At 39.5% G+C, this 23775-nt stretch overlaps 1 protein-coding gene across 2 annotated transcripts; it reads right to left on the bottom strand.

The window, feature by feature from the left end:
- Positions 1 to 510: 510 nt before the first annotated feature.
- On the bottom strand, positions 511 to 22841 carry ube4b (ubiquitination factor E4B, UFD2 homolog (S. cerevisiae)). 2 transcript variants are annotated; one of them, XM_027170451.2, is made up of 29 exons: positions 22520 to 22841; positions 20067 to 20283; positions 18182 to 18317; positions 17822 to 17909; positions 16373 to 16517; positions 16029 to 16254; positions 15336 to 15794; positions 14783 to 14893; positions 13789 to 13930; positions 13428 to 13528; positions 12229 to 12343; positions 11857 to 11940; positions 11687 to 11743; positions 11471 to 11587; positions 11262 to 11360; positions 9865 to 9978; positions 9534 to 9732; positions 8569 to 8707; positions 8086 to 8185; positions 6987 to 7114; positions 6795 to 6893; positions 6422 to 6657; positions 5267 to 5393; positions 4165 to 4309; positions 3887 to 4021; positions 3204 to 3395; positions 2932 to 3106; positions 2112 to 2258; positions 511 to 1633 (listed from the first exon to the last, which is right to left on the bottom strand). In XM_027170451.2, the coding sequence occupies exons 1-29, from the start codon at positions 22541 to 22543 to the stop codon at positions 1566 to 1568; spliced, it is 4125 nt and encodes a 1374-aa protein (XP_027026252.1). In that variant the 5' UTR covers positions 22544 to 22841; the 3' UTR covers positions 511 to 1565. The 2 variants fall into 2 exon arrangements, with proteins under 2 accessions (XP_027026252.1, XP_027026253.1); XM_027170452.2 differs by lacking the exons at positions 14783 to 14893; positions 15336 to 15794 and having other exon boundaries at positions 22520 to 22839.
- Positions 22842 to 23775: the final 934 nt, after the last annotated feature.

Below are 23775 nucleotides of genomic sequence, written 5' to 3'. Positions count from 1 at the left end.
CCAGGAATATTTTTTCCCAAGTTTTGAAATCAAATATTCTAAGTAACCAGCATTCTCAAATATCAATCAATCACTGTGATTTTGTCCAACCATGTTAACTGATCAGCAACACAGTGATCAGAACTTACCTATTTTGGTTACCGTTGCGTTAAAAATTAACACAGATCAAAATCTCCAAAACTCCAGATGAGGAAAATGGCATTCATTTATATGTGTATGTATGTATGTATATATAAGTTGCTGTTTGATGTGCAGATGAGATGGGGTCATCACTGTAGCTTGTTGCTGATCACAGCAATTTATAGTATTACTACTGACCCCATGCTCAGCTAAAACATATAAAAGGCAAAATGTTACCTAAAATCATTGTACTATGCTTTTGCTTCACTATCAGATAGTCACCAGCACAATCGACCAGAAAAACACATCTTAATTTATTTATGCATTTGAAAGTCTTTATGGTTCCACCCCAATTCATCTGTGTACGAAAGCAATAACAGCGAAAACAACCGCATGTGCGCATTACCATTTATTACAGTTTGAAGTCCTGGGTCAGAAAAATGTTTGTAGCAAAGTGGATTCCTGTGCAGTTAGACTTTACGTAAAAATGACTTATTTATTTATTTCACGATGAAATTTTTTTTTTAATTTCACAACCAGGGTTAATATGAAGAACAAAGAATGAAGAATCAATTCATTGTATAAAACTGTGCAAGTTAAAAATGGAAAAAAAAATCAAATAAAAATAAATTAAAAAGCAGACATTGTATGTACTGGCATTGTTTTCATCACGATCATGCTGTAAACTGTTTCACATTCTCAGTTTTCATCTGATGTTCTAGCTTAAACACTCTGGAAACACTAAACGAAGTGCTCGGGTGGCCGCTTGTGCGTTATCTATGATTAATAATACAAAATGTTTGTAATACAGCTTCTGAAATCAACTGATACTCCACTGAGATTCATCCATCACCACCATTTCTAGCTTTTTCTTTTCCTAAACCAATCTGGTACGATCAAGGATACATAAACGGCCAGGGCTCAGTATGTTAGCTTTACAACCAATACGTAATAGCAATGCGTTTTAGCCCATGCTCCTAGGCTGCATGGTTGTAGAATAGCAATGTAATTCAAAATGGAGTTACTCAGCGCAATATTTCCTTCCTTCTCACTTACGTTTAAAACCACCAAGAACTCATTTATAACGTAAAAATACCAATTGATTAAAAGAAAAGAAATACGTAAACCAATTTAAATTTGCAACATTTTTTTTTTTTTTTTGAGAACAAAACGTCCTTGGAGTTAGGCTCGGAAAGTTCCTCTACGTCTCGGTATGCATCCACTCAATTAAATATAAGTATATATGTAATATATACAAAGTCATAAGCAAAAATCTTTTAAAAGTCTAATCTTTATTATGATGCTTCAATTTAGAACCAAAGATCCTTTAAGATGGAAAAACTGGGGAAAAAGTTAAAAAAAAAACAAAAAAAAACACTGTCTCTCTTTTCAATCTTCTTAAACTTGATTTCTGGTGCAGCAAAAAATGTGTTGGTGAGTGTAGCTCACTGAGAAAAGCGTCCTCCTTGCTTTTCCCTCATCCAAGCTTGGATACGAACCTTCAGCTCTGGAACTGCAGCAGACACAAAACAGCTTTTCAGTCATGGTCAAGTGAATAAGAGATGTTTTCGGTATATGATAAAACACTCATGGAGCTCATTTACGATAACGAAAACTATGATAATTAATTTCCCAGCCTCTATAAGCATACTGCATATTCAAAGATGGAGTATAGACATGGTAAAGTAAATAATACCACAGCGCTACTGAATTAGAAAATGAATGAGAAAACAACGTACAATTGCTGATATAAGAATAAGAATAAAATGAAAGGAACAGATAAAACACTTCAGGCCATGTTCTTAAAGTAAACTAATCAACATCAGGGAGGCTGATTATTACTCTTGTAACAGCAAACATCAACAGCAAACATTTATTCCTAACATTCAAACTTATAAGAAAAGTGTTTATGGATGTCGTCAGGTCTGAATAAGAGCTTTAAAACTGTTCTGGAAAAAACCCACTGCCTGTAATTAGTGTGTTTTATATACCTGACTCCAGCATGCTTTCAGTGAGAGGCTGCCTGTTAAAGGGGTCAGTTGGGGAGTTCAGAAGGTGTCGTAGAATGATGGATCTGTCCATAATGTTTCCAGATGGTAGTTGAACTGGATCAGTCATAAGAGTGTCCATCAGAGGATCTGACAAAAAACAGCGAGATAAGTTTTCGGCATGTGGAATAGATTTTAGCGTAACACCTCAGAGGATACAAATGTGTTACAATTGCATGCATTCAGAAGAAATCAAAGCAAGTGTTTACCCTGAATTCTACCCCCAATTTATTGTCCAGCATTTAGGTAAGGGCATTGTGGTGGGAATTTCTAATCTAAAGATGTTTATAAGGCCTTGTCCTTCTATGGTTTTACCTTGTATCTGTAGTGACCAGAGACGGACAGTCATCGGTTGTTTTCTTAAGATTATGACAGGGGCAGGAGGGACTGGAGACGAGTTGTTGGGAATTAGGCATAAACAACGTCCAGTAAACCTTCTAGTATGCCTTCTAGCAGACCTTGGCCCGGGCCAGATTAGCTTCATCAGGAGATGAGCACGCAGTGATTTTGAACCAATGATTGATGATGATTTGCTCTTCTTTAATTGAGTTCTGTCTATAAAATCTTGATGTAATCAATGATGGTGGCCCTTCATCTCTCAAGCTATATGCAGAGTGTTGGGTCCTGCTGTGCAGCTGAGCACAATAAATTGTGAAACCTTTTTTTTTTTTTTACTTTTGCCCATGTCTACCAGTGTGATCCTTTATACTTTAAATCTCTCAAACCTCAGAACCTCCACGACAGGCATATACTTCAACTTTACCTTTGAATTCATCTGGAGCATCGCTGTAGTCCATCTCAGACTGAGAGTTGCGTGCCACAATCTCCTCGACCTTCTCGGACAGCAGCTTAAACTTCTCGATGGCAATGGTGGATTTGATACCTGCCTTCCTCATTTTAGAAATCACTTCCTCGAAGAGTTCCCTGCTATACGATCTCTGATCACACCGAAAACCAAGAGAACGATAAATAACAGATTTTACTCCGTCATTTTAATCACATGAGACTCTGGGATGTTAGAAACGAGCTTCAAACCTGGTCATCGGCAATGGCTTTAGCAAAGCGAGCACAGTCCAGCTGCAGGTAGATATCAGTAAGCTGGTCCAACAGCTTTTTGGGCTCAAAACCATATTTCTCCGGGTTTTCTACCTTCAGGTCCCGACACTTTGGCCCGCACAACTGCTGGAGATTATAGTTCAGCATGGCAGCCAGTCGTGGACCCAATTCCTGTATGATTCACCAGAACATCTCTCAGCAATCAGGAAAAAATTATTTAGCACCAAGCATCAAGCACTGTATATTTACGTCGTCCGTACTGTACTCGTTAAGATTTATTAGAATAAATAGGATTCTTTCCTTACGCTCTCTATACAAACTCTGTTCGATGGCTACAAGCATCAACTTTCACTCGAGACTATAAATACCTGATGGGATCAGAGTGCGAGAGGTTCATTTACAGGGCAGCAGGTGTGTACTAATCCTTCACTGTTTACTTGTTTATCAAAGCTACATAGATAAACACAATCCAGCCCTCATTGCTTTATTAACCCCTCTTGAAACACAAGTACAACTTCTGTTCTCTTGTTTTTGATAATGTCATTGCTTTATCTATATGTAAAATGAATCATTTTTGTATTGCTCTATAACAAAGCACCTGATTCTCCCAGATTATATAGTACTGGTAGTTCTGTGCACAAAAACCCCTAGAAAGGACTCACCGGGCGGAGGAAAGGTTTCTGGACTTGTTTGGTCAGAATGTGGAACATGTCCACGGTCTCTGTGGCTAAAGCCAGGTAAGAGCGAGACACTCTCTCGTCCTGAGTCAGCTGGGACTGGCGACTTTGCTGCTGGTCCTGAGACAAAAAAGGGATACACGCATCAATGTGGGTGAATCTAAACTTACTTTCCGTTCACTTCAGCTGTACAATTTTCTATCAAACATTCTGCATGAACGCTCAGTTTGGACCAGAGCGATACAGATAAATTATGCACTAACCCTGGGCAGCTGATCCCACTGCTCCTTGTTCTTCATCTCTTCTTGAATCTCATGGATGCGCTTCAGAGACTCCAAGCTCTCGTCCAGCAGAAACGTTGTGTCGTTGATTAACATATTAATGTAGCGCACAAACTGTTTCCCAGAGCTGGTGTTTCAAATTGGGAGGTAAAAAAATAAATAAATCAACATCAAATTATTCTTAACCACAGGGGTGATGAATTGTTTAAGAAGAATCATCACGGTCATCAGTTGTCGATTAATTTTCTATAACGGTGACAGCAGCATCAGCTGTAATTCACACCACAGGTTTTATTAACGCCCTCGTTCAGTACATTATAATTTCTAGAGTAACAGATCGTTAGCAGGGAATTGTATGGCAGATGCTCCACTTAATTTATGACTAACAATAAACAGAAGATAAAAGCATGCTGTTTAACAAAGACAAACAAAGTTGTTGAGAAGCTAAATAAATATCTACTTGCGGAAAGTTTAACAGTTAAAGAAGGAGTCTCCAGCGTTAAAGCTTTCCGACCGTCGGTTTTCTGACACAAGCGTTTGTGCTGTATGGCATTTTTTTCTCTCTTATGGTTCTCAAAATAATTCCCTTTGTTGAGTGTTTAAAAATGTTCCCAGTGTTATTCTTCACACATTGCATGCCCTGTCTTGTGTTACACCTTATTACCAGAGGTGGGAGTAAGTCACACATGTAAGTCACAAGTCTCAAGTCATGAATGTCAAGTCAAAGTCAAGTAGAGACTTTTTTTAATATTTGTCAAGCAAGTCTCAAATTTGCGACTTAAGTTTGACTCGAGTCAAGTCGAGTCCGCATCTCTGGATCATTTAACTCAAGTCCGAGTCAAGTCTCAAGTCATGAATGTCAAGTTGAAGTCAAGTACAGTCTTTTTTTTATATTTGTCAAGCGAGTCTCAAGTCTCAAATTTGCGACTTAAGTCTGACTCGAGTCAAGTCATATGACTCGAGTCCACCATCTCTGCGTATTACACAACGTAACAGTCACTACGAATCATGCATATTTTTCTATTGCAGCTGATGAGTACACATTGTCTGTAACTGTATCGTTCAGATTAGGAAATAAACTCACTTGAACTCCTCAAGGAAGGTGCCATGATGGCCAATGTTTTGCCAAAGGCTCTTAAAAATGGTACTGATATGGTAGCGGATGGTGAATTTGTCATAAAACTCGCTAGTGGCTCCTGTATGTTCGACATCTGTAGAAAACGAGGGGAAAAGAGGAACTATTAAAACAATGTAGATTCAACACAAAGGATTATTTTGCTAAGACAGAAACAGTGTTGTGCTAGTTACTAAGAAATAGTAAAACTAGTTACAGTTACTAGTTACTTCATTCAAAAAAGTAACTTGATTACTTTGTTGATTACTTACACCAAAAAGTAACGTGTTACTGTTAAAAGTAACTTTTTAGATATTTTTTTGAAGAAATAATGAGCATATTTCCACTTTGAGAAACTCGCCATTACTGCCACACATACAAGAATGAACGGGAACACGCCCACAGTGGTTGGCATCCACCAATCCTACAATTCATTCGTTTTATACTGCTTATCCAAACTACATCGGGTCACGGGGAGCCTGTGCCTATCTCAAGTGTCATCGGGCATCAAGGCAGGATACACCCTGGACGGAGTGCCAACCCATAGCAGGGCACACACTCACACACACACACACACACACACACACACACACACACACACACACACACACACACACACACACACACACACACACACACACACACACACAAACACACACACATTCACTCATTCACTCACACACTACGGACAATTTTCCAATCAACCTACCATGCATGTCTTTGGACCGGGGGAAGAAACCCCCGAGGTACGGGGGTAAACATGCAAACTACACACACAAGGTGGAGGCGGGAATCAAACCCCAACCCTGGAGGTGTGAGGCGAACGTGCTAACCACTAAGCCACTGTGCCCCCGGGAACGGAGTTACTTTATTTAAAAAGCAATGCGTTAGAGTATTAGTTACTGTCAAAAGTAACTGGGTTACAGTAACACGTTATTGCCCAACACTGGACAGAAATGACATTTTCTGTGAAATCCTTATTTCCATTTCAGAAATGAACGTTTTTTATAGTCGCTGGTGTGGTCATGCAAATCCATTGAATTGTTCAGTGAGATGACCGCTAAAAGGAAACAACCTTTAATTCCTTTGTTAAGCACATGGCTAAAAAGAACCCAGTTAACTAACCCGTGTAAAACTTCATGAGGGCAGGGACAAGCTGATTGATTGACAGCGGGTGGTTCTCGATCATCTCAAAGAAGAGCTGGGTGCGAGGCTGAACTGCTGGGTTAGTAACAAACAACACCTCCACCAGCTTGGCAATCAGGTAGGGGTTTCTGATGTAGTTCTGACTGCAGATGAACACCACCAGAAAGGTCACGATGTCCTGAGTGCACGGCTCGTACAGAACCTGAGGAGAATACCTGTCAGAGAGAGGAAAATGAAACGGAGCACGTCGTCATTTGGGAACAAAACAAAACTTCAGAAAAATAAACAAAGAAAGTTCTGTCTTTGATTGATCAGATAAAAATAAAGACAAATCATAATGTGATGAACTTACTGCACAATAAAAAGCATAAACTCGGCAACATCCTCAATGTAAAACTCGGGCAGGGCAGCAAAGCTTTTAGGGATCTCAGGATTCAGGGGCAAGGTGACGCTATAACATGATACAGGACAGATAAAGGCGAGTAAGAGGAACGTCGCAAGTTAAGTGATGCAAGATTCAGCAATAAATAAGGAAGAGGCTGACCTTGGGTAGGCAGGGTCTACCATGCGCATGATGAGCTGAATGACTGTACTGTAAAACTGGAGACATCTGCGCAGTAGATTTTCATCCAGCAGGCCGGCATCAGCACAAGCCTTGGAACGTACTAATTTCTACAAGCACAGCAAAAATAACTCAACTTTATGACAGTTTAAAAAAAACATTTTTGTTAAGAAAAGGTTGCTATTATTAAATATGTCTGCAAGTAAATGTCTGTCGATGAACTTTACTTTCATCCTCGGCTCAAGACAAAAGCTCATTTAAAGCTTAGAGAGAGTTTTGCTTTACTTTTTCTAGTGCCACCTGCCTGAGTTCCAAATGAACTACAAACATTTTGAATAAAACTTGAGTTATTAAATAACTATAAGCCATTAAAACTGCAGTACTTCAGAAGAAGTCTGAATATGGTCAGTATGAATCGGTCTTTGAAATGCGCCTAGGTCTGTGCTTCATTCTGCTTAGTAAATGCTTCCTAGCTAGTCCACTATGATGTGGTACAAAATTAGGTTTTGGTAAGTAAATCAATGCAAATTCCATTAAACACTTTGAGAACATCCTAAAGACAGCACTTATGAGAGAATCTGAACATGTAAAAAAAAAAATGAATCTTTTCAATAAAACTTATTTTTGCTCCAACTGTCCAAGAAACGAACCCCCATAGTGTTGCTCCTGCTGTTCGTCCAGCAACTGTGTTGTACTTGCGCATGCTTAGATGACGAATATTTATTTATATAACTATTAAATAACTATTTAATTATATTTAGTACACTTTTATTTCTGTCAGTTCCTCAAACAGCTAGATATATCGGTCTGTATACTGACTCGCAGACATACAGAATAAAATCATCTTCAAGACATACAGAATAAAAATCATCTTCCGTGAATAATAAGTGTGAAAGTAATGTAACGTTTGTTGGAATTCAGCTTGAAAACAAAATCAAGGTGTTTATATTTTTTTATTATATTATTTCTAATTTATTACTTATGTCTCCAACAGTTAGTATCACCGTTTTTCTCTCCTTTGGATTTTTTAACGTACAAAACAAAATACAGAAAAGAAAGTAGGAAAGAAGTTGAAGCAAACCTTCAGCTGGGTTTTGCATCTCTTCAACATCTCTCTGTGACGTATGGCCAGTGGGGTGTCTTTCCACTGGCTCTCGCTGTTTTTCAGCTCCTCTACAGTTCTGCAGTACACAGTTCATGTAAAGCCATGAAATATCATACTGCCCTTGCTGAGTGTTATGTGATGCCAACAGTAGGGGGAACTATCAGCTTAGAACAGAGAACTGTCAGACAAACTGAGCTCATTAAAGCTATCTCCCCTGGGCTTTGCCTTTTAATGTGAGAGACTGGAACGATGGTGCGGTAAGCTAAGTAAAACATCATCTAAGCTCTCGGGTCAAGAAGTGTTTGGAAAAGGCCAAAATGACAGCTCGGAGCAAAGCATTCATGTTCACTCCCAGGGGATATTTAGACAGAACAGCTTTAAAACTATTCCAACCTAATAACACATAACACTGAAAGTTGTACTATTCTTACTGAGAATAGTGAGTATCCATGCATGTACCTGTTCAGATCTCTGATGGCTCTTAGTCTGCGAATATAACGCCGGCATCCAGGCAAGATTGACAGGTGGTGCGCATGTAGTGTCAGGAAGAAACATTCCGTAGGGAATTTGGGCTCCGAGAACTTGGAAGGCTTTGCATCTAAGAAAGGACATAGACAAATAACGATATGCCACATCAGCGAGTATGACCCAACTAGCTTATAACGTATTATGTAAGAAATTAGCTGAAGATAGCTGAGAATCTAAAGAAATACAGATCCTTCCATCAGTGTTCTTTACCAAATCAAACCCCTAATATAATGCCTGTGCTAGAACCTCCGAAAGCTGGTGAAAGAGGTGGAGGTTTATGAATTGACAGCCAGCATGAGCAGTAAATAAATCAAAAGGACTACTTTTACATACGGGGTAGATGATTGGTTTTCCCCTGAGCACATTTTTGTCATGCATGTCTTGTCAATATGGGCAGAGAGAGAGAGTTCAGTGCGCATTTGTGACATAAGCAGAAAGCGGATTTAACATAGACATGGCGGATAAAAACAAAGAAAGAAAGTGAATTACAGAGGATTACGATAAGGCAAGAAGTAGGACCCGTGTTAATATAGGATCAGCTTTCCAGCGCCGGAGATAACTGCACGTCGTCCGCGTGAAACAGAGCTAAACTTTTCACGGTACAACACATAGTGCTAAAAAAAAAAACATTCATTTATTGATAAAAATATATCCTCGGTCAGCTGCCCCAACAGGTTCTGCCATAATACTTGTCTGGATTATACTTGGGTTCTACTTGTCTAGTGTATGTGTGGGGCGGAGCTATCAAAACAGGGGTGAGACAACTTTTGGGTTGGGGCGTGTTTGTTTTGGTGATTTCAGATCCCACCTTTAATATTTAACAGAATTTTGTATAAGGAAAAAAGCTAAATAAGAGAGAAGGCACATAGTGTCGAACATGTTAGACATGTACTCACGCAGCTCTGCAAGCCAACTCTTCAGCTCCTCGAGGCTGGATTTCAGCCGCGTCTCCTCAAGGCTCACATTCAGCCGACACTTGTGGTGGAAGATGTACAGAGGATCCACTGTCTCTAGCTTAATCTTCATACTCAGCTGCTGTAGCACCCACAGGAAGTTCATCATGAAGCCATCTGTGGACACCAGTTTATCGTCCGTCTGTAGCCGCAATGCAAAGGAGGAAATAATAAATAAATGTGTTAATAAATGAATACCATATTCATTAGAGTCTGTCTAACAGTACCAGTTCACACGCATTCTGGATCAACTGTAATCAGATTCGAGACCTACCTGCATCTGAGCCTTCTTCACATTACGATTAACCAGAGCTGCCATGTAGCTGAGAGCAGCTTCCCTCGTTTCTCCGTTTAGCAAGATGTTGTGGAGGATTTTAAAAAGGTCACCCTGAGGAGCACAAAACCATAATCACAGCCTCAAAACACACCAATATGTGACAGCATATTTAAATGAATAGAAACAGTAGCTCTTCCTCTGAGGGACTGCAGTGCCCCCAAAATAATAAATAAATGAATAAATACAACACAACAATTCTACTCAGAGGCCTTTCAGTTATCAGTAATCCATTCTGTACTCAAACATAGGGCTGGGCGATAAAACGATAACGATATGTATAGCGATAGACACATGATCGATATCAATAAAAAAGTGTGTTTGATAAAACGTCCGATATTTTTTATTCTTTGTCGGAATAAAACAGAGGTTGCAAAGCAAGTTTGGTTGCATTAACGAAGGCACTCACTCTCTGGTAACCTAGCAACGTAGGGAGTGACACGCTAACAGCCAATCATGTAACAGTATCAAGTTTGGTTGCGCCATATCGTTGTCTCGTGCTGGTCTGCTGGATTCCTCTTCAGTAACCGGCGACTGATAAGCAGAAAATGAGTGCAATAAAAAAGTGAATAGTTCAACTTCAAGTATGATTAGAGTAAGAATAACTTGTTACTTTTTCATATTTCTGCAGGTTTTATATTTCAATGTTACTGTACTGTATCAAGTTTTTTTTATATATATATTACAGATGTATGTCAGTCTACCTCAGTTTTATTTATGTTTACAAAGCACTGCACATATTTTAAAACACTTTATTCACCAGACGGTGAACAGCTAGTGAACGTCCTCACACTAAACTTGCACTAAATTTCTCAGGTTTCTCTAAGTTTATATTTAACACTTTGCACTATTTTATTACACTTTATTAAACATTTCTTACATTTATTTTCATTTTGCACCTTAAATGTTAAGAGATCATTGTTGTTTTCATTGTGGCTTTTTTCCATGGTTGTTGATATTTCCGTCTTAATATCTGAGGGGATTATGATCAGGGGAAGGTTAAGTTTAAAATAAAAATGTTTAACTGTAATATATTTTTCTCCTGGTCCTTATTTTAAATGGGTCATAAAAAATATCAATAATTATCGATATCGACCGATGTGAAACACTGATGTCGTGATGCACTTTTCAGCCATATTGCCCAGCCCTACCCAAACATGGCAAAAGCAATAACAATAACAATAGGCTACTGGCTAACAATAGAACCCTGTGCTATTACACAAGCACCTCAACACCATGAAGCAAATATTCCAGCCAATTGTTCCAGTGACTGACAACTGTTTTATAATTACATCTAATTAAAACAAATGAACAAGCTCCTGAGTCAGCACACTTACCCTAGCAGACTCCAGATAGTGTTGTAGGGACTGACTGACCACACGCGTGTTCTCCATAGTAATAGCAGGGCCTGAGAAGTATTTGTCTCCGACTTTTGTCTGAAACAGAACAGCATGCAATACGTGAGAAAATTACACGTGAAAAGTTCACCTCAATTTCTCATCGCGCTGTGCTAATTTGTGTCGCTGCCTCGCTAGTACTAACTCACATCATCCTCTACGAAGACAGAAAGACTGAAGAAGGCGCCAAGGAACGAGAGTCTCTGAATTTCTCTGCCTGCCCCAGGGCTTACAGGATCAGGACACCACAGCGGTAGAGAGGTGATCTGTACAATCCCACGTGTATAGAGGGTAGAGGTTTTGTACAACTAGTCACATTAAGTCTTACAAAAACAGGTAGTCAAATAAATAAATAATCGACTTACCAAATTGCACATGGGATGCGTCTTTCCGAATTTAATTTCACAAAGCTCAGATAAAGCCTGTAAAAAATGATGCACCATAGATCATGTTCATTTTACATTTAGGATATTTTATAACAAAGTCTGCCACAGGTCCACGTAAGAGAAAGCTCATGAAACCAAATTTCTCTTACCATCAGAGGATATTTAAAATTATCGCTGTCAAAAGAACATTCTTTCACAGCTAATACAAGCCCTTGGAGAATGGGGACAAAGATCTAGAAGAAGAAATACAGTGAGATTAGAGTCTTAAAAAATGTCACAACAAATTCAAATCTTTGGGTTTATTTTTAAAGCCTCCTGCTGCTTCAAATGCACCACAGGATTCTGTCAATAACACCACACCATGCTGCATACAACAAACACATACACACAAAACAAAAAACAACAACTGAGGACTACAGATAAGAGATTTGAGGTCATTGAGCCTGACACATCAATTAAATCCACCTCCTCAGCCTCAAATGTGAAGTGAATCAGCATGCAGCGTGTGCAGCACCTCCCACCTGTTTAAACACTTCCTCCTCCTGTTGAGTCATGCGCACCAGCTCCTGGATAAAGCCGTATGGAAGGTTCCGGCACAGCATGTAGGGCACCAGCAGGGAGGGCTGCAGAGGAGCCCTGGGTAGGTTTGTAGAGAGGTAAAGTTACAATTGCAATGAACACAAATATAAAAGCAGGGTGTCTAAGGGGCTTTTTTTTTACACCTGGTCACTTCAAGAGTTTTCTGTGATCAGATAGCTATCCGATCATAAAAAGACCAGGTCTAAATGCCCCCCGAAACGTTTCCGAGACGGATATAAATCCGATGGTTCAAACCCCTTCAGGAGGAGGTCTGGGACGCATTTCAGATGAAACTGGACAGGTGTAAATGAATGTGGTTGTTCAAGTCACATACGTCAGCGCTATACTCCTAAACGGAAGTGCGTCACTCGCGAGTGATCTTTCACCCAGGTGTCTCGTTGGGTCTTAAAATGCACTGCTGCCACCAGCGAAAATGCGGCAAACAGTAAATGCTGTTTTTTGTAGCATAACCGTCGTAACATGTTTTTTCGTCTTCTTTTCGATTGCTTTCTGAAAACCGCATACACCAAAATGAGGTAAAATATATTTGCATTTTGGGCAGGAGTAGAAAGATCAGATTGATATCCGATTCGCCGAGACGCATTTATGTGGCCTATTGTAAATGGAACAGTTTTAACAAATCAGATAGAGAATAGAGATAGAGATAGCTATCGGATCAGAGAAAACACATGAAGTGACCAGGTGTAAAAAGGCCCTAAGAGTACATCCCTCTGGCTACGTTTAATATTTTTCAGTGAAACAACAGCTTGATGAAATCAAGCCAAATATAAAAGCACTATTCTTTAGAACGGAGACATAGTTGTCTATATATTTTATATATTTTTGCCACATAACCCTAACCAGCGATGAGGGTGATCAAATTTACTGTGTTTTGGGGCAGAGCTATAGGTTGTACCAATGAATGTTATTCAAAAAATTATGTTTGCAAAATGCATATAGAAAAAAATAATAATAACCTAATAAAACAATCCATCTAACAGACATTTAAGAAATGTAAATGTAATACATTTTTTCTATTAAAGGAGGCTATGCATTAAAAATGATTCTTCAGGCCATACTGCAGTCTGCTGATTATAAGAGAGGACACCCCAAGGACAAAAGACTGGCCGTAAACACTGACCTGGGTAGGGTAAGGGCCCCTTGCAGCACAAGAGCAGCATGGGAAATACACTGGGAGCGTATGTTGCTGAGCAGCTGACTGACCGCTGGCTGGCTGCACATCTACAAGAGCACAACATGGCATTCAGAATGAGGAAGTACAGCAGGCAGATTTCTTCACAACATAAGTCTGAAGAGTGGAATCCCACATGCTCAATGGTACGATGAGTTTTAATTTCATGTCCTGGAAGCGTATGACTGAGTTTTCTATTTTAATCCCAGAAGGATAATGTTGTGTAAAAGAGCTCTGAAAATAAACGTATCAGGTTTTTTTTTTCTGGTTGCTTCATTAGAGCGAGCTTTTCTCTGTGAACAGCTAGTACCTTAGGAGCTTTCCTCTCCTCCATGCCCACACTGTCGAAGCGCTCAATGAGGTAGTTCAGCATCTCAGTCTCCTTACACGCTTCGATGGTAAAGCGGTCACAGACTGAATCACCGGCCGTTCCGACGCCAGACGCACCCGAGCTACACGGAGAAACAGAAATAAACGGAGATTGTTAGAAACAAATAACACGAGAAATCAGAAATGGAGAAGTTATATCACCAGTTTCTACTGTAAAAGAAGGCTTGACAGGCTTTGTGTTAGTTTAAGAAATACTTAAAAATCTTTAGAATACAGAATTTTAAAGCAGGTCTTGAGTAGATGCAATACATTCAAAAGCAGACCGAGATGAACCTTGATCTTAAAAAGGTTTCTTGGTCTCGTCTGAGTAATTCTCAAACGTTTGCTGTTAATTTTCCCCATTTTAAATAAAAAGCAAGGATCAAAAACTACAGCATATCACAGAGAGTCGATGAAAACAGGACGTTTCGATAAGACAGGCATTAGTGAGGATTCCTGAGTGAGAAGACACTCCACAGCACAGCTCTGGCTTTCTTATTAGTCATATTATTTATTCATTCCTGCATGGATAAAGCACCTCAATGTGTGAGCAATTCGAATCCAACATAACATTAATACCACTGACATGATTAGCCTCATGAAATAAATTGTTTCATGGTGTAAAGACAAAGACAACAATAGAAGCATAGACAGAGATGGTGTTAAAAGTTTGACCGGATCATATTCATGCTCATGAAATTGACTAGCTGTTGCATTTAAATAAAAAATAATGATAAAATGTAAATGTAAAAAAGACAAAGTAGAATGCTGTAGGTTAAAAATAAGGTCCATGTCAAACATGAAACTACCTACTCTAAACCAATGGGCTATGTTTTATGGCAATCCCCATTTGTTGTGCCAGTGCAGGGCACAATGTGTTTATGTTAGTGGCCAGGCAGCACTCTAAAGTATGCAACACACACTGGCACTGGTACCTTGACCCAAATTGAACCCCAGAAAAATCCTCCTCCTCATCTTCCTCCAGCTCTTCATCACTGCTGTCTTGAGACGTGTCAGACAGGGCAAAGAAAAGTTGCGGGAAAGGGCTGACGCGGCCACAGCGTACAGACGGACGCGGTATAGGAAGATATTAAGATGAGGAATGAAGTACAGGGGAGGGATTAATGAGATCTCTCAAGGAAAGCATGGCACTACTGTCAATTACACATCAGATCAACATTACTGATTAATTCTAGCTAGACAGGCTACAGAGCAAATAATGAACTGAAACTACATAGCAGCGGCAAAGAGTGTAAAATACATTTGCGTTAAAAACTAAAGCAATTTCAGAAGCTAACCCCTGCTTAGTTTGTGCACCTGCATGCATGGGTTAACGGTTACATAATGTGCCTTATACCAGTTTAATAAAATAATTCACTACTAAATAACTTTAAACCAAATATTTTCTTATCAGTTGGTGAAATGTTATTAGTATTTTTTTCCTGGTGTAGTGGGCAAAACTTCACATCTAACACAGTAAGAAGATACCTAGCAGGCATCCAGGAGGCCTGAGCAGCTCTTCTGGCTGTAGTAGTGGGAGAGCCAGGCACAAAGGAAAATGGGACATTGGTTTGACGAGTCTGGGGTCTAGGAGATGGCAGAGGAGCAGGCTGGGGGCTCAAAGGTGTGGGTAAAGCATGGGTAGGAGTAGATAAGCCAGACATGGGGCTTACGCTCACAGGGAAGGAGGAGACCTGAGAGGAGCTGAGAGAGTACGCTCTGGGTCTCTGAGAGATGGGCATTGGAGAAGATGGGGTTGAATATGGGGAACTGAGGTGCAGGGCTGATGGACTGGGAGAAGGTTGAGGCATAGTTGGAGGCTCAGGTGGAGGTGGGGGTGAGATGGCAGAGGGAGGTGGGAGTGATGGTGGAATTAATGGTGTCGATACAGATGGAGCACTCATCCTGGCAGAATTTTGCCCAAGGTATGGACTACATCCATACAGACTGAAAGCAACAGGAAATTTCACAAAACATCAAAATGGAAACGTGATTGACAAAACAAAAAATTTCTGGGGAAAATGGCAACAAATTAATATAGACAACACGACGTATGAAACAAATCTGATTTAGCAGACCAGGAAAAAATATCGAGTAAACATCTGGTGCAAAGCATATTTTAATCTCCAAATCTACAAGTATGTACATTACAAATTGGCCCCATTGTTTGTCCAAACTTGCCTAGACTGAGAGCTGGCACCAAATGAGCCTCCACAGGGCATCATGGGACTGCTTCCCAGGCTGGAAGGCGGGACCAGTGTCAGGTGGTGGTTTGGAGATTTGGCAGCAGTGATTGGCTGTGATGTGGCTGTCAGGCTGGCAAAGGGGTTGCAGTCACGTGACTGGGTAGACATCATAAGAACTTCCATCAAGATCTGGCCAATCAGGTCTTTGAAGTCAGAATAGACTAGAGGAAAGGAAACACAGAAGGCAATTCATCATGATAATCATGGTACGTGGGGTTATAAATACCCTCTTCATCCATCTTCCCTTGCTTGCGCTCTCTCTCTCTCTCTCTCTCTCACCATCTTTTGGATTTTGCTGAAACTCTGCAGCTAGCGAGGGTAGAAAGATGACATCGCGATATTGCTCCTTCCAGGAGACACGTAGGATTTTGCAGATGAGCTGCAGAGCCTGCTCCTCAGACACATCTGGGTTAGATGATGAGTCCTGCAGAACAGCATACATGTATATGTCACACTCTTCTCATCAGCATTTTTTTATCTGCATTATCACGATCTTCTCCCTGAAGCTAGTTAGTTAACCGTAACCCCATCAGTAAAGTATAAACTCTATGCAGCTAGGTATTTAACACTGTCTATAAAACACATGCTAAATCTAGCATGATGATTTTAATTGAATACACGTTCACCAATCACTTCAACATGAACACCTGTATACCTGATCATTCATGATCTTTCGACTGTTGAATCAGACAATCAAGTGGCAGCGGCTTAACGAGAAAATTTATACAGATACAGGCCAAGAAGACAAACATCAGGGAAAATGTGACCTCGGTGACTTTCACTGTGGCGTGATTGTTGGTATCAGGAACGCGTTCTGTTCTGCTCACAGAAATGCTTCATTTTTACTACAGTATTTACACTGGTCGGTCGGCGCTGTTTCTGTTTACTGTTTATTGTCTTTTGTGTATTGTACTTTTTGTATTGTCTTGTAACATTTTCTCCACACTGTCTTTTGTACTGCACTGTCTTTTCTGTCTTGTTGGTCTTGTCCTGCACTGTTTGCACTAGGTTGCACAGTTGCACTTTATGTGGCTAAGACTACTTACAAGTCCTCAGCCCTGTCTTAGTTTTATGTAGCACCCTGATCCTGGAGAACCGTTGTCTCATTTCACTGTGTTCTGCGACAGCTATATATGGTTGAAATGACAATAAAAGCATCTTGACTTGACTTAACTCATTGATGAGAAATGAAAATAAAAATTTCCAGACTACTTTGAGCTGACAGGACAACCACCGTAAACACCTCTTTAGAACAGAAAGCACATCTCAGTACACACATCATTCCTAAACTTTAGTCTGATGAGCTACAACAGCAGAAAACCACGTCAGATTCCACTCCTGTCTGAGCTACAGATGGCACTGGCTCTCTGAAAATTGGAAAAATATCACTTGTTCTGTCTGATGCATTTCAAGTTCTACTGCCAAATGCAGTGTATGATCAGAATTTGGGCTCAACAGTGTGAATCCATGGACCCAACCTGCCTTGTGTAGTAGTGTTGGTGGTGTACTGTTGTAGGCGATGCTCCTTATTACTAATTTTAATGCCTCGGCTTATCTGGGTATTGTTGCAAATCGTTTATGACTGCTTTTTCTCCTATTATAATTGCTCCTTCCAACACGATAATCCGGCATGTCCCAAGTCACAAATGATCTCGTATTCATAAAGCCGTTACGCAGGAACAAACGTGTTAGTAATTTAACGCCTATAGTAATAAGTGCAGTGTTTACCTTCTCAGCCAGGCTGCGTTTGTCCCTGCGGTCACTATCCTCTACTTCCATGTTCTCAATTCCTGAGTCCACGTCCACCTGGGACATGCTAGCAACAGGACAGGAAGACACACACAAATATATTTCGGATCCTCGGGCGCATTGTAATATTAAATATCGCACGTAAGCTGCATGAAAGCATTTTTGAATGTCATATCACATAGAACAGTGAGCGAATAACAATATTAAGATACAAAATTAGAAACATGAATAATTCCACAAGGAGATATGTGGTGACAGATATTTACAGACTTCACACTGTACTGTCACATTGCATGAGAGTGAAGGGACAAATGGCCAAAAGCAGAAAAACAGCCTCACTTCTTTTCACAGGATGCTGTGTCAATGTCCATGCTTTGGGAGCGAGACAGTGACTGAGACTGGGTCTCAAGACTGTTAGATGGGGAACTGGAGAGAGAACTGACTCCCTCGCTGCTCTGGCTGCGATAAGCCACACCTAAATGAAAGAAATAAATTAGACACCAGTAAAGACGTATACCACAACGATGATGAATACTTGAATAAGATTGTTTTGTAACTGTGGCGCAGTGGACATAGATAAAATGTGCTCATAATAATATGTTTTTGTTTCTATAATAATAATTCTCAGGGATTTACATGACAACCACTCCATATAATCTAATTCATAAAAATCAAAGACGACCTTTATCTATCGGGTCAGAGGCCGACTTTATGGAAAAGGCTTAACAGCATTGTGCTTTGTGGTTTCTCTGTGGCATGACAAGCTGTTGTTTTTCCCCTCTGTTACCAACTAAGAGAAAGTGAAAGCACTGAAGTCAAACTTTATAGCAAGATGATTACAGAAACTAACCTTTCAAGGATGTTCGACAAAATTAAATGCATCTATAAACTGATGAGACATAAAATCTGTTGTTCTTTAATTTAAAACAACCAGCAATGTATAAGAGGTATAAAACACTTTGGGACATTATTATAGAGAACTACACAATGTAGGTGCGTCACTTTGCATCAGCCCACATCACACCGCTCCTCCTTTGATTATTTTTCAATAAAAGCACCACTGCTGTGTTTTGCTCCTTATGTATTCAAAATGTACTGACAATAGACTGATATAAAGCAGCAGGTTTGTCTATTTTTATGGGCGATTTCACCTCCTACTATGGCTGTGTTTGATTACAGGTAACCTTCCTAACATGGTAATAAAGTCATATAAAGGCACGCTAGATCAACCCACATACAAACAGCGAAGCTGGTTAAATCCATAATGATCGGTATCACAAATCACTGAATGCTTAATCTCATCAGAAACGACATTAATAATAATTATGGATCAAGGGAACCTATTTTTTTTGTCCACTGGGGTGGGATTTGATTTTAATGACAGTCTCCAAGATGATTGAGCAGCAATGAGTACAAAAAGAACTTTATTACATATAGATCAGTGGTTTTAACCTGGTGGGCTGTGAAAGGTTGAGAACCTCGAATCTGGGTCATAGCCTAGATGACGATGAGTACACTTGTAATCACCAGACGGTACTCCCCGTTTGCTCTAGACAGTAAGTAAATCACAAGATGAGCCCAAACCATCAGTCTGGCTCACCTACAAGGCTTTGGTTGAACTTCAGCCAAGGCTGTATCCAGACGCTGCCAGTATGATGATGATGCACTTTTCACTCTGTGCCTAGCTTCAATTATTCCTTGACTACTGATAAAGAATTCAATTTGTCCTCGTATTGATGATACAAACACGCTCCAGGATCTAAACTCTGCAGCTCCTGAGATATTATTTCACATGTCCTATGTCAAATGCTGAGAATATTTAATTCTACAGTGCGGTGAAAAAAAAAGAAAAAATCTTATTATTCAATTTTAAAATAGACTGAATGGTTCTGTTACACATTAGGTTAGATTTATTAATCAAGACTGACTAAGCATGTTCAAAGACAAGCTGTGTGGTGGTGCAATATACTGTAACGTGAGCCATCCGTTGGCGTTGGATGTGTGCCTAAATGCAGTGCATCCACAAGTACTCTCAGGGTAAAGGAATCTGTCTCTCAGCGACAAGCAGCACTGAACTATAAACTGTCAGATACTTCTCATTTATAAATAAATAAAGAGAGTGTTCAGCACATTTAAGTTGGTTTTCTCTTGAATTGATTTTTTCAGCAACAAATGCAAGATGTATTCTTATTATTATCTTTGTACACTGCTACAAAACACTAACCCGAAGCCCCCATGGGGGAAGTGGCAGGCGTAACATTTTGGGCATTGAGGCCTAGAGAATGAGATGCGGATGTCAGAGGCTGTGATGAGGCACCAGAAGGCCCAGGCAGTGGACCTGGAGGAGTCTCTCTCTGTGGTGAAGTCAACGGTGTGCTCAGAGGGGTGGTCGGCTGAGACGTCTGTCCTCCGGCTAACCGGGCAAGCCGCCTTCTCCGAATCTGTAGGACACAAAAAAAAAAATCCATTAATTTACACTCAAGTTGCTTTATCCTGGTCAGGGTCATGGATCTGGAGCCTATCCTGTGATTACTGGCGGCACAAAGGAGCAAGTTAGAGAATTTAAACCACCTTCAAAAAGTGAGCATTTTGGAACGTGAGAAGAAACCAAAGAAACAAGGAAGACAAGGAAAACCGGGGAAACACCAAGTAATATTAAAATTCTCAGCCACTATAAAATTAAATAACGAATGTGTTAAAGTGGGGAAATATATATGAAATAAATAAGCTCAGTTCTTAAGGCAAAATGGAGATTAAAAAAAAGGAACAGAATTAATTAAACCCTAATGTGTTCTAAAACACAATATTGCAGTTATTCAGCGGTTAAGTCTTGCAGGAGAATCACCACACACTCCAATGACTCATAACATCTGGGGACAGTAAAACAAGGCCCACAGCCTCCCTGATAAAGGCTGACAGCAAAACACCAAGAAGATGAATGCATAGCAGGATAATTCAGCCTCGTTCTGATTCAAACGCCAGTGCAGCCGAAAACGGAGCTAGCAATTATGCCATCAGTAAATCGTTAAGGGGTCAGGAGACACGGTGTGCAAACAGCATCTCGAAACAAAACATTCCCTCGTATTTTCCAACAATCCGACAATTTCTCTTCTTTTGCAAACTACGGCACTAATATTTTAGTAGGAAAGTTTCCGACATGCTGGATCAGCATTAAATTGAATCTGACATTTTCCCCCCTTGATCAGACTCTCTGGTGTATATTTAGGAGGTGAACATGTGTTAACTTGACTGAGAAGACTGAACAACGGAAAAAACTTGCCTTATAGAAAACCACCTGCACACTTCTGGATTTTTCTGCATACAGATCTCTAATATCAAGAATTGTCTTGCTGAATCCGTCATTTTTTAATAGTTATGCAAATGTGGCCTTTATCTGTTGAAACGTGTGGACTTATATAGAGCTTAAAAACACATCAGATCTTAAGACTGGTCTTTATTCTATGGTTTTTGCTGTCACAGACAAAATAATGACATGCCCTTCTGTGACAAAAGACATTTTTGGACAAAGATTTGGCGATGTAAAAAAGAAAAATACTGGAGTAAAATTTCAGTGTGTGATGACACCAAATTATGCCAAAATTGCAGGACATTTCTTAATAATGAAATACAATCTGAACATAATAAAAGATATATCAGTCCATATTGTGCACAATCTTGAATCACAGTAAGTAATCAATGACATGGACAAAACAGTGTCATTTTTGACTGTAATACTCACCGGTCTATAGCTAAAGGAGTTTTAGTGTACTATCTGACTAGGCAAACACGTTTAAAAGCACAATCTGTTTTATTAGAGTAAGCAAAAGATATGAGGACATAAATCTCAACTGAAAGCCAAAGAATTTGTTTAAGACGTGTGTCGTCTTTAATCTGACAGGAAGCCTTTAAGATAAAATACTAAAAGATCAGTGCTATAATGTTTGTGTATAAAAACAATAAATCATTTTTGCAACAAAAATGTTATATTTAACAGTGTTTTATATATATATTGTTATATAACAATACATATATACACACATATATAAAAACAGTGTTACAGAACAAGGTCAGAAAGTATAAACAAGGTGTTCAGCACAAGATGACACTGACTGACTGAAGGTTTTAAACCCCAAAGGCTGATCAATAAGAAACGATTTGCGAAATTAAGAAGTTATTATTTACAGATCAAAAGCGAAATAATCAACCTGTAAAAAAATTACCTTTGAAAAGCAAGATTAAAAACACGGTATCGATTTCTGTTGTTGTTTTTTCCAACTAGATTGCTCAACAACACCGACGACGGACTTTACTGTAGCAAGCTAATCTAACGTTAGCAAGCTAAACAAAACAGGAGCTGGGTTAGAAATCAGTAAACTCCTCACAGGGAAGCTACCTAGCCGGTACAATGACATACCTGATACCACGTACACACAGTTTAATTCCATCTCCAGTGTAAATTATTTTATTACAGCATTAGTGACTGACTGTGAGACTGATTATGACACACTGCCGGTAGAAGCTTCAGTCATCTTCAGCTCGCAAAAGCAAGTCACTGCACCGACTGAGAGGGTGACAATGACATTACATTACAAATATTAATAAAAAATACGGATAATTTACGAGCTCTTTATACAGGAATTGTACATGATGGGACGAACAACACGGATAAAGTCTTACCTCGTCGGCGCTGAGCTCTTCCATCGCTTTTCTTTTAATTTTTACCTCAGATAATTTTGCTAGCTAACTAGCTAGCTGCCTCACAAACCCCAAAAGTACATAGTATATATAAAACAATACAACAAATAACAATACGCCGTGATTGTCTGTTTGACGCTCTTCGACTAAAACACAAACCGAAACGTAAACCTACGTCCTCTCCTCGCAATTGTTCCGAATCTATATTCGATTTATTTAAAGAATGAAACAAACACAAAAGTATTATTCGTCAAAACACCAAGGCGGCCATTTTGGATCTAAGGTCACGTGACAGGCTATCGACACATTGCTATCTGCGGCAGTCTTTTTTATTTCTTTCCTACCCGTATTCGCACAAACCCCGCCTCCTAATCCAGAATTGCTACTTTTGTCCCGCCTTCTCCTTCATGATTGGTCCATAACTCATATTTACGAACAGTCCATGTACTACCAGCCAATCGAAGCTCAGGATTTGCGATTGTCGGAATAAAGGTGTGTTTAGCACAACGCTTGCGGCAATCCCACAAGGTGATTTTCCAGCACAGGGGATTCCAAACCATACGAATAATACGCTATTGTGTTATCGTTGTCATTTTCTTACCTTTGTGTTAAACCGAAACAAAATATCAGATATAGATCTGATTAACAAAAGATGTCCGTGAAGCATCTTTTCAGCATTTACTGGTTGATTTTTCAACAAGCCACCACCCTACTTTTAATAGGCAGTCAAGGGATTGTTTGTTTGTAATTTATAATGGTGATTAACTAAAAAAAAATGGGCTTATAACTAATAACACATAAATCAGATTCAGGTTTATTGGCCAAGTGTGTTGACACACACAAGGAATTTGGTTCCAGCTGTTGGTGACTCAAAAGTAGAGACTTAACACTATACATGTAGCTTGGAATATACAAGACAGAAACAGACGAGACAAAACAGACTATATGAGACAATACAGACAAGACAAAACAGACAAGAAAAGTCAAAACAGACTGTACAAGACACTACAGGCAAGACAAAACAGACTCTACAAGACAATACAGACAAGACAAAACTGACTATACTAGACAATACAGACAAGACAAAACAGACTATACGAGACAATACAGAAAAGACAATACAGATGATGTGAGACAATATAGACAGTATGAGTATTAAATATGAATACAGATCAGTGTTGTGCGTCAGGTACGATAAAGAGTTTACTTTAGAACTTTTATACAATATACAGCAGCAA

The sequence above is a fragment of the Tachysurus fulvidraco genome, chromosome 23 (assembly GCF_022655615.1).
Source record: "Tachysurus fulvidraco isolate hzauxx_2018 chromosome 23, HZAU_PFXX_2.0, whole genome shotgun sequence".
In the NCBI taxonomy this organism is placed as follows: domain Eukaryota; kingdom Metazoa; phylum Chordata; class Actinopteri; order Siluriformes; family Bagridae; genus Tachysurus; species Tachysurus fulvidraco.
The sequence above is the reverse complement of the archived record's forward strand: the minus strand, read 5'-3'. Positions and strand labels throughout refer to the sequence as shown.

Excerpts from the sequence above, each read along its gene's own strand:
- ube4b (XM_027170451.2), bottom strand. The coding sequence starts at position 22,543 with ATGGAAGAGCTCAGCGCCGACGAG. Across the intron at positions 13,529-13,788 it reads AGGAGAGGAAAGCTCCTAAG|ATGTGCAGCCAGCCAGCGGT; the intron begins GTACTAGCTGTT and ends GTGCTCTTGTAG. Across the intron at positions 8,708-9,533 it reads GAGTTGGCTTGCAGAGCTGC|ATGCAAAGCCTTCCAAGTTC; the intron begins GTGAGTACATGT and ends GTCCTTTCTTAG.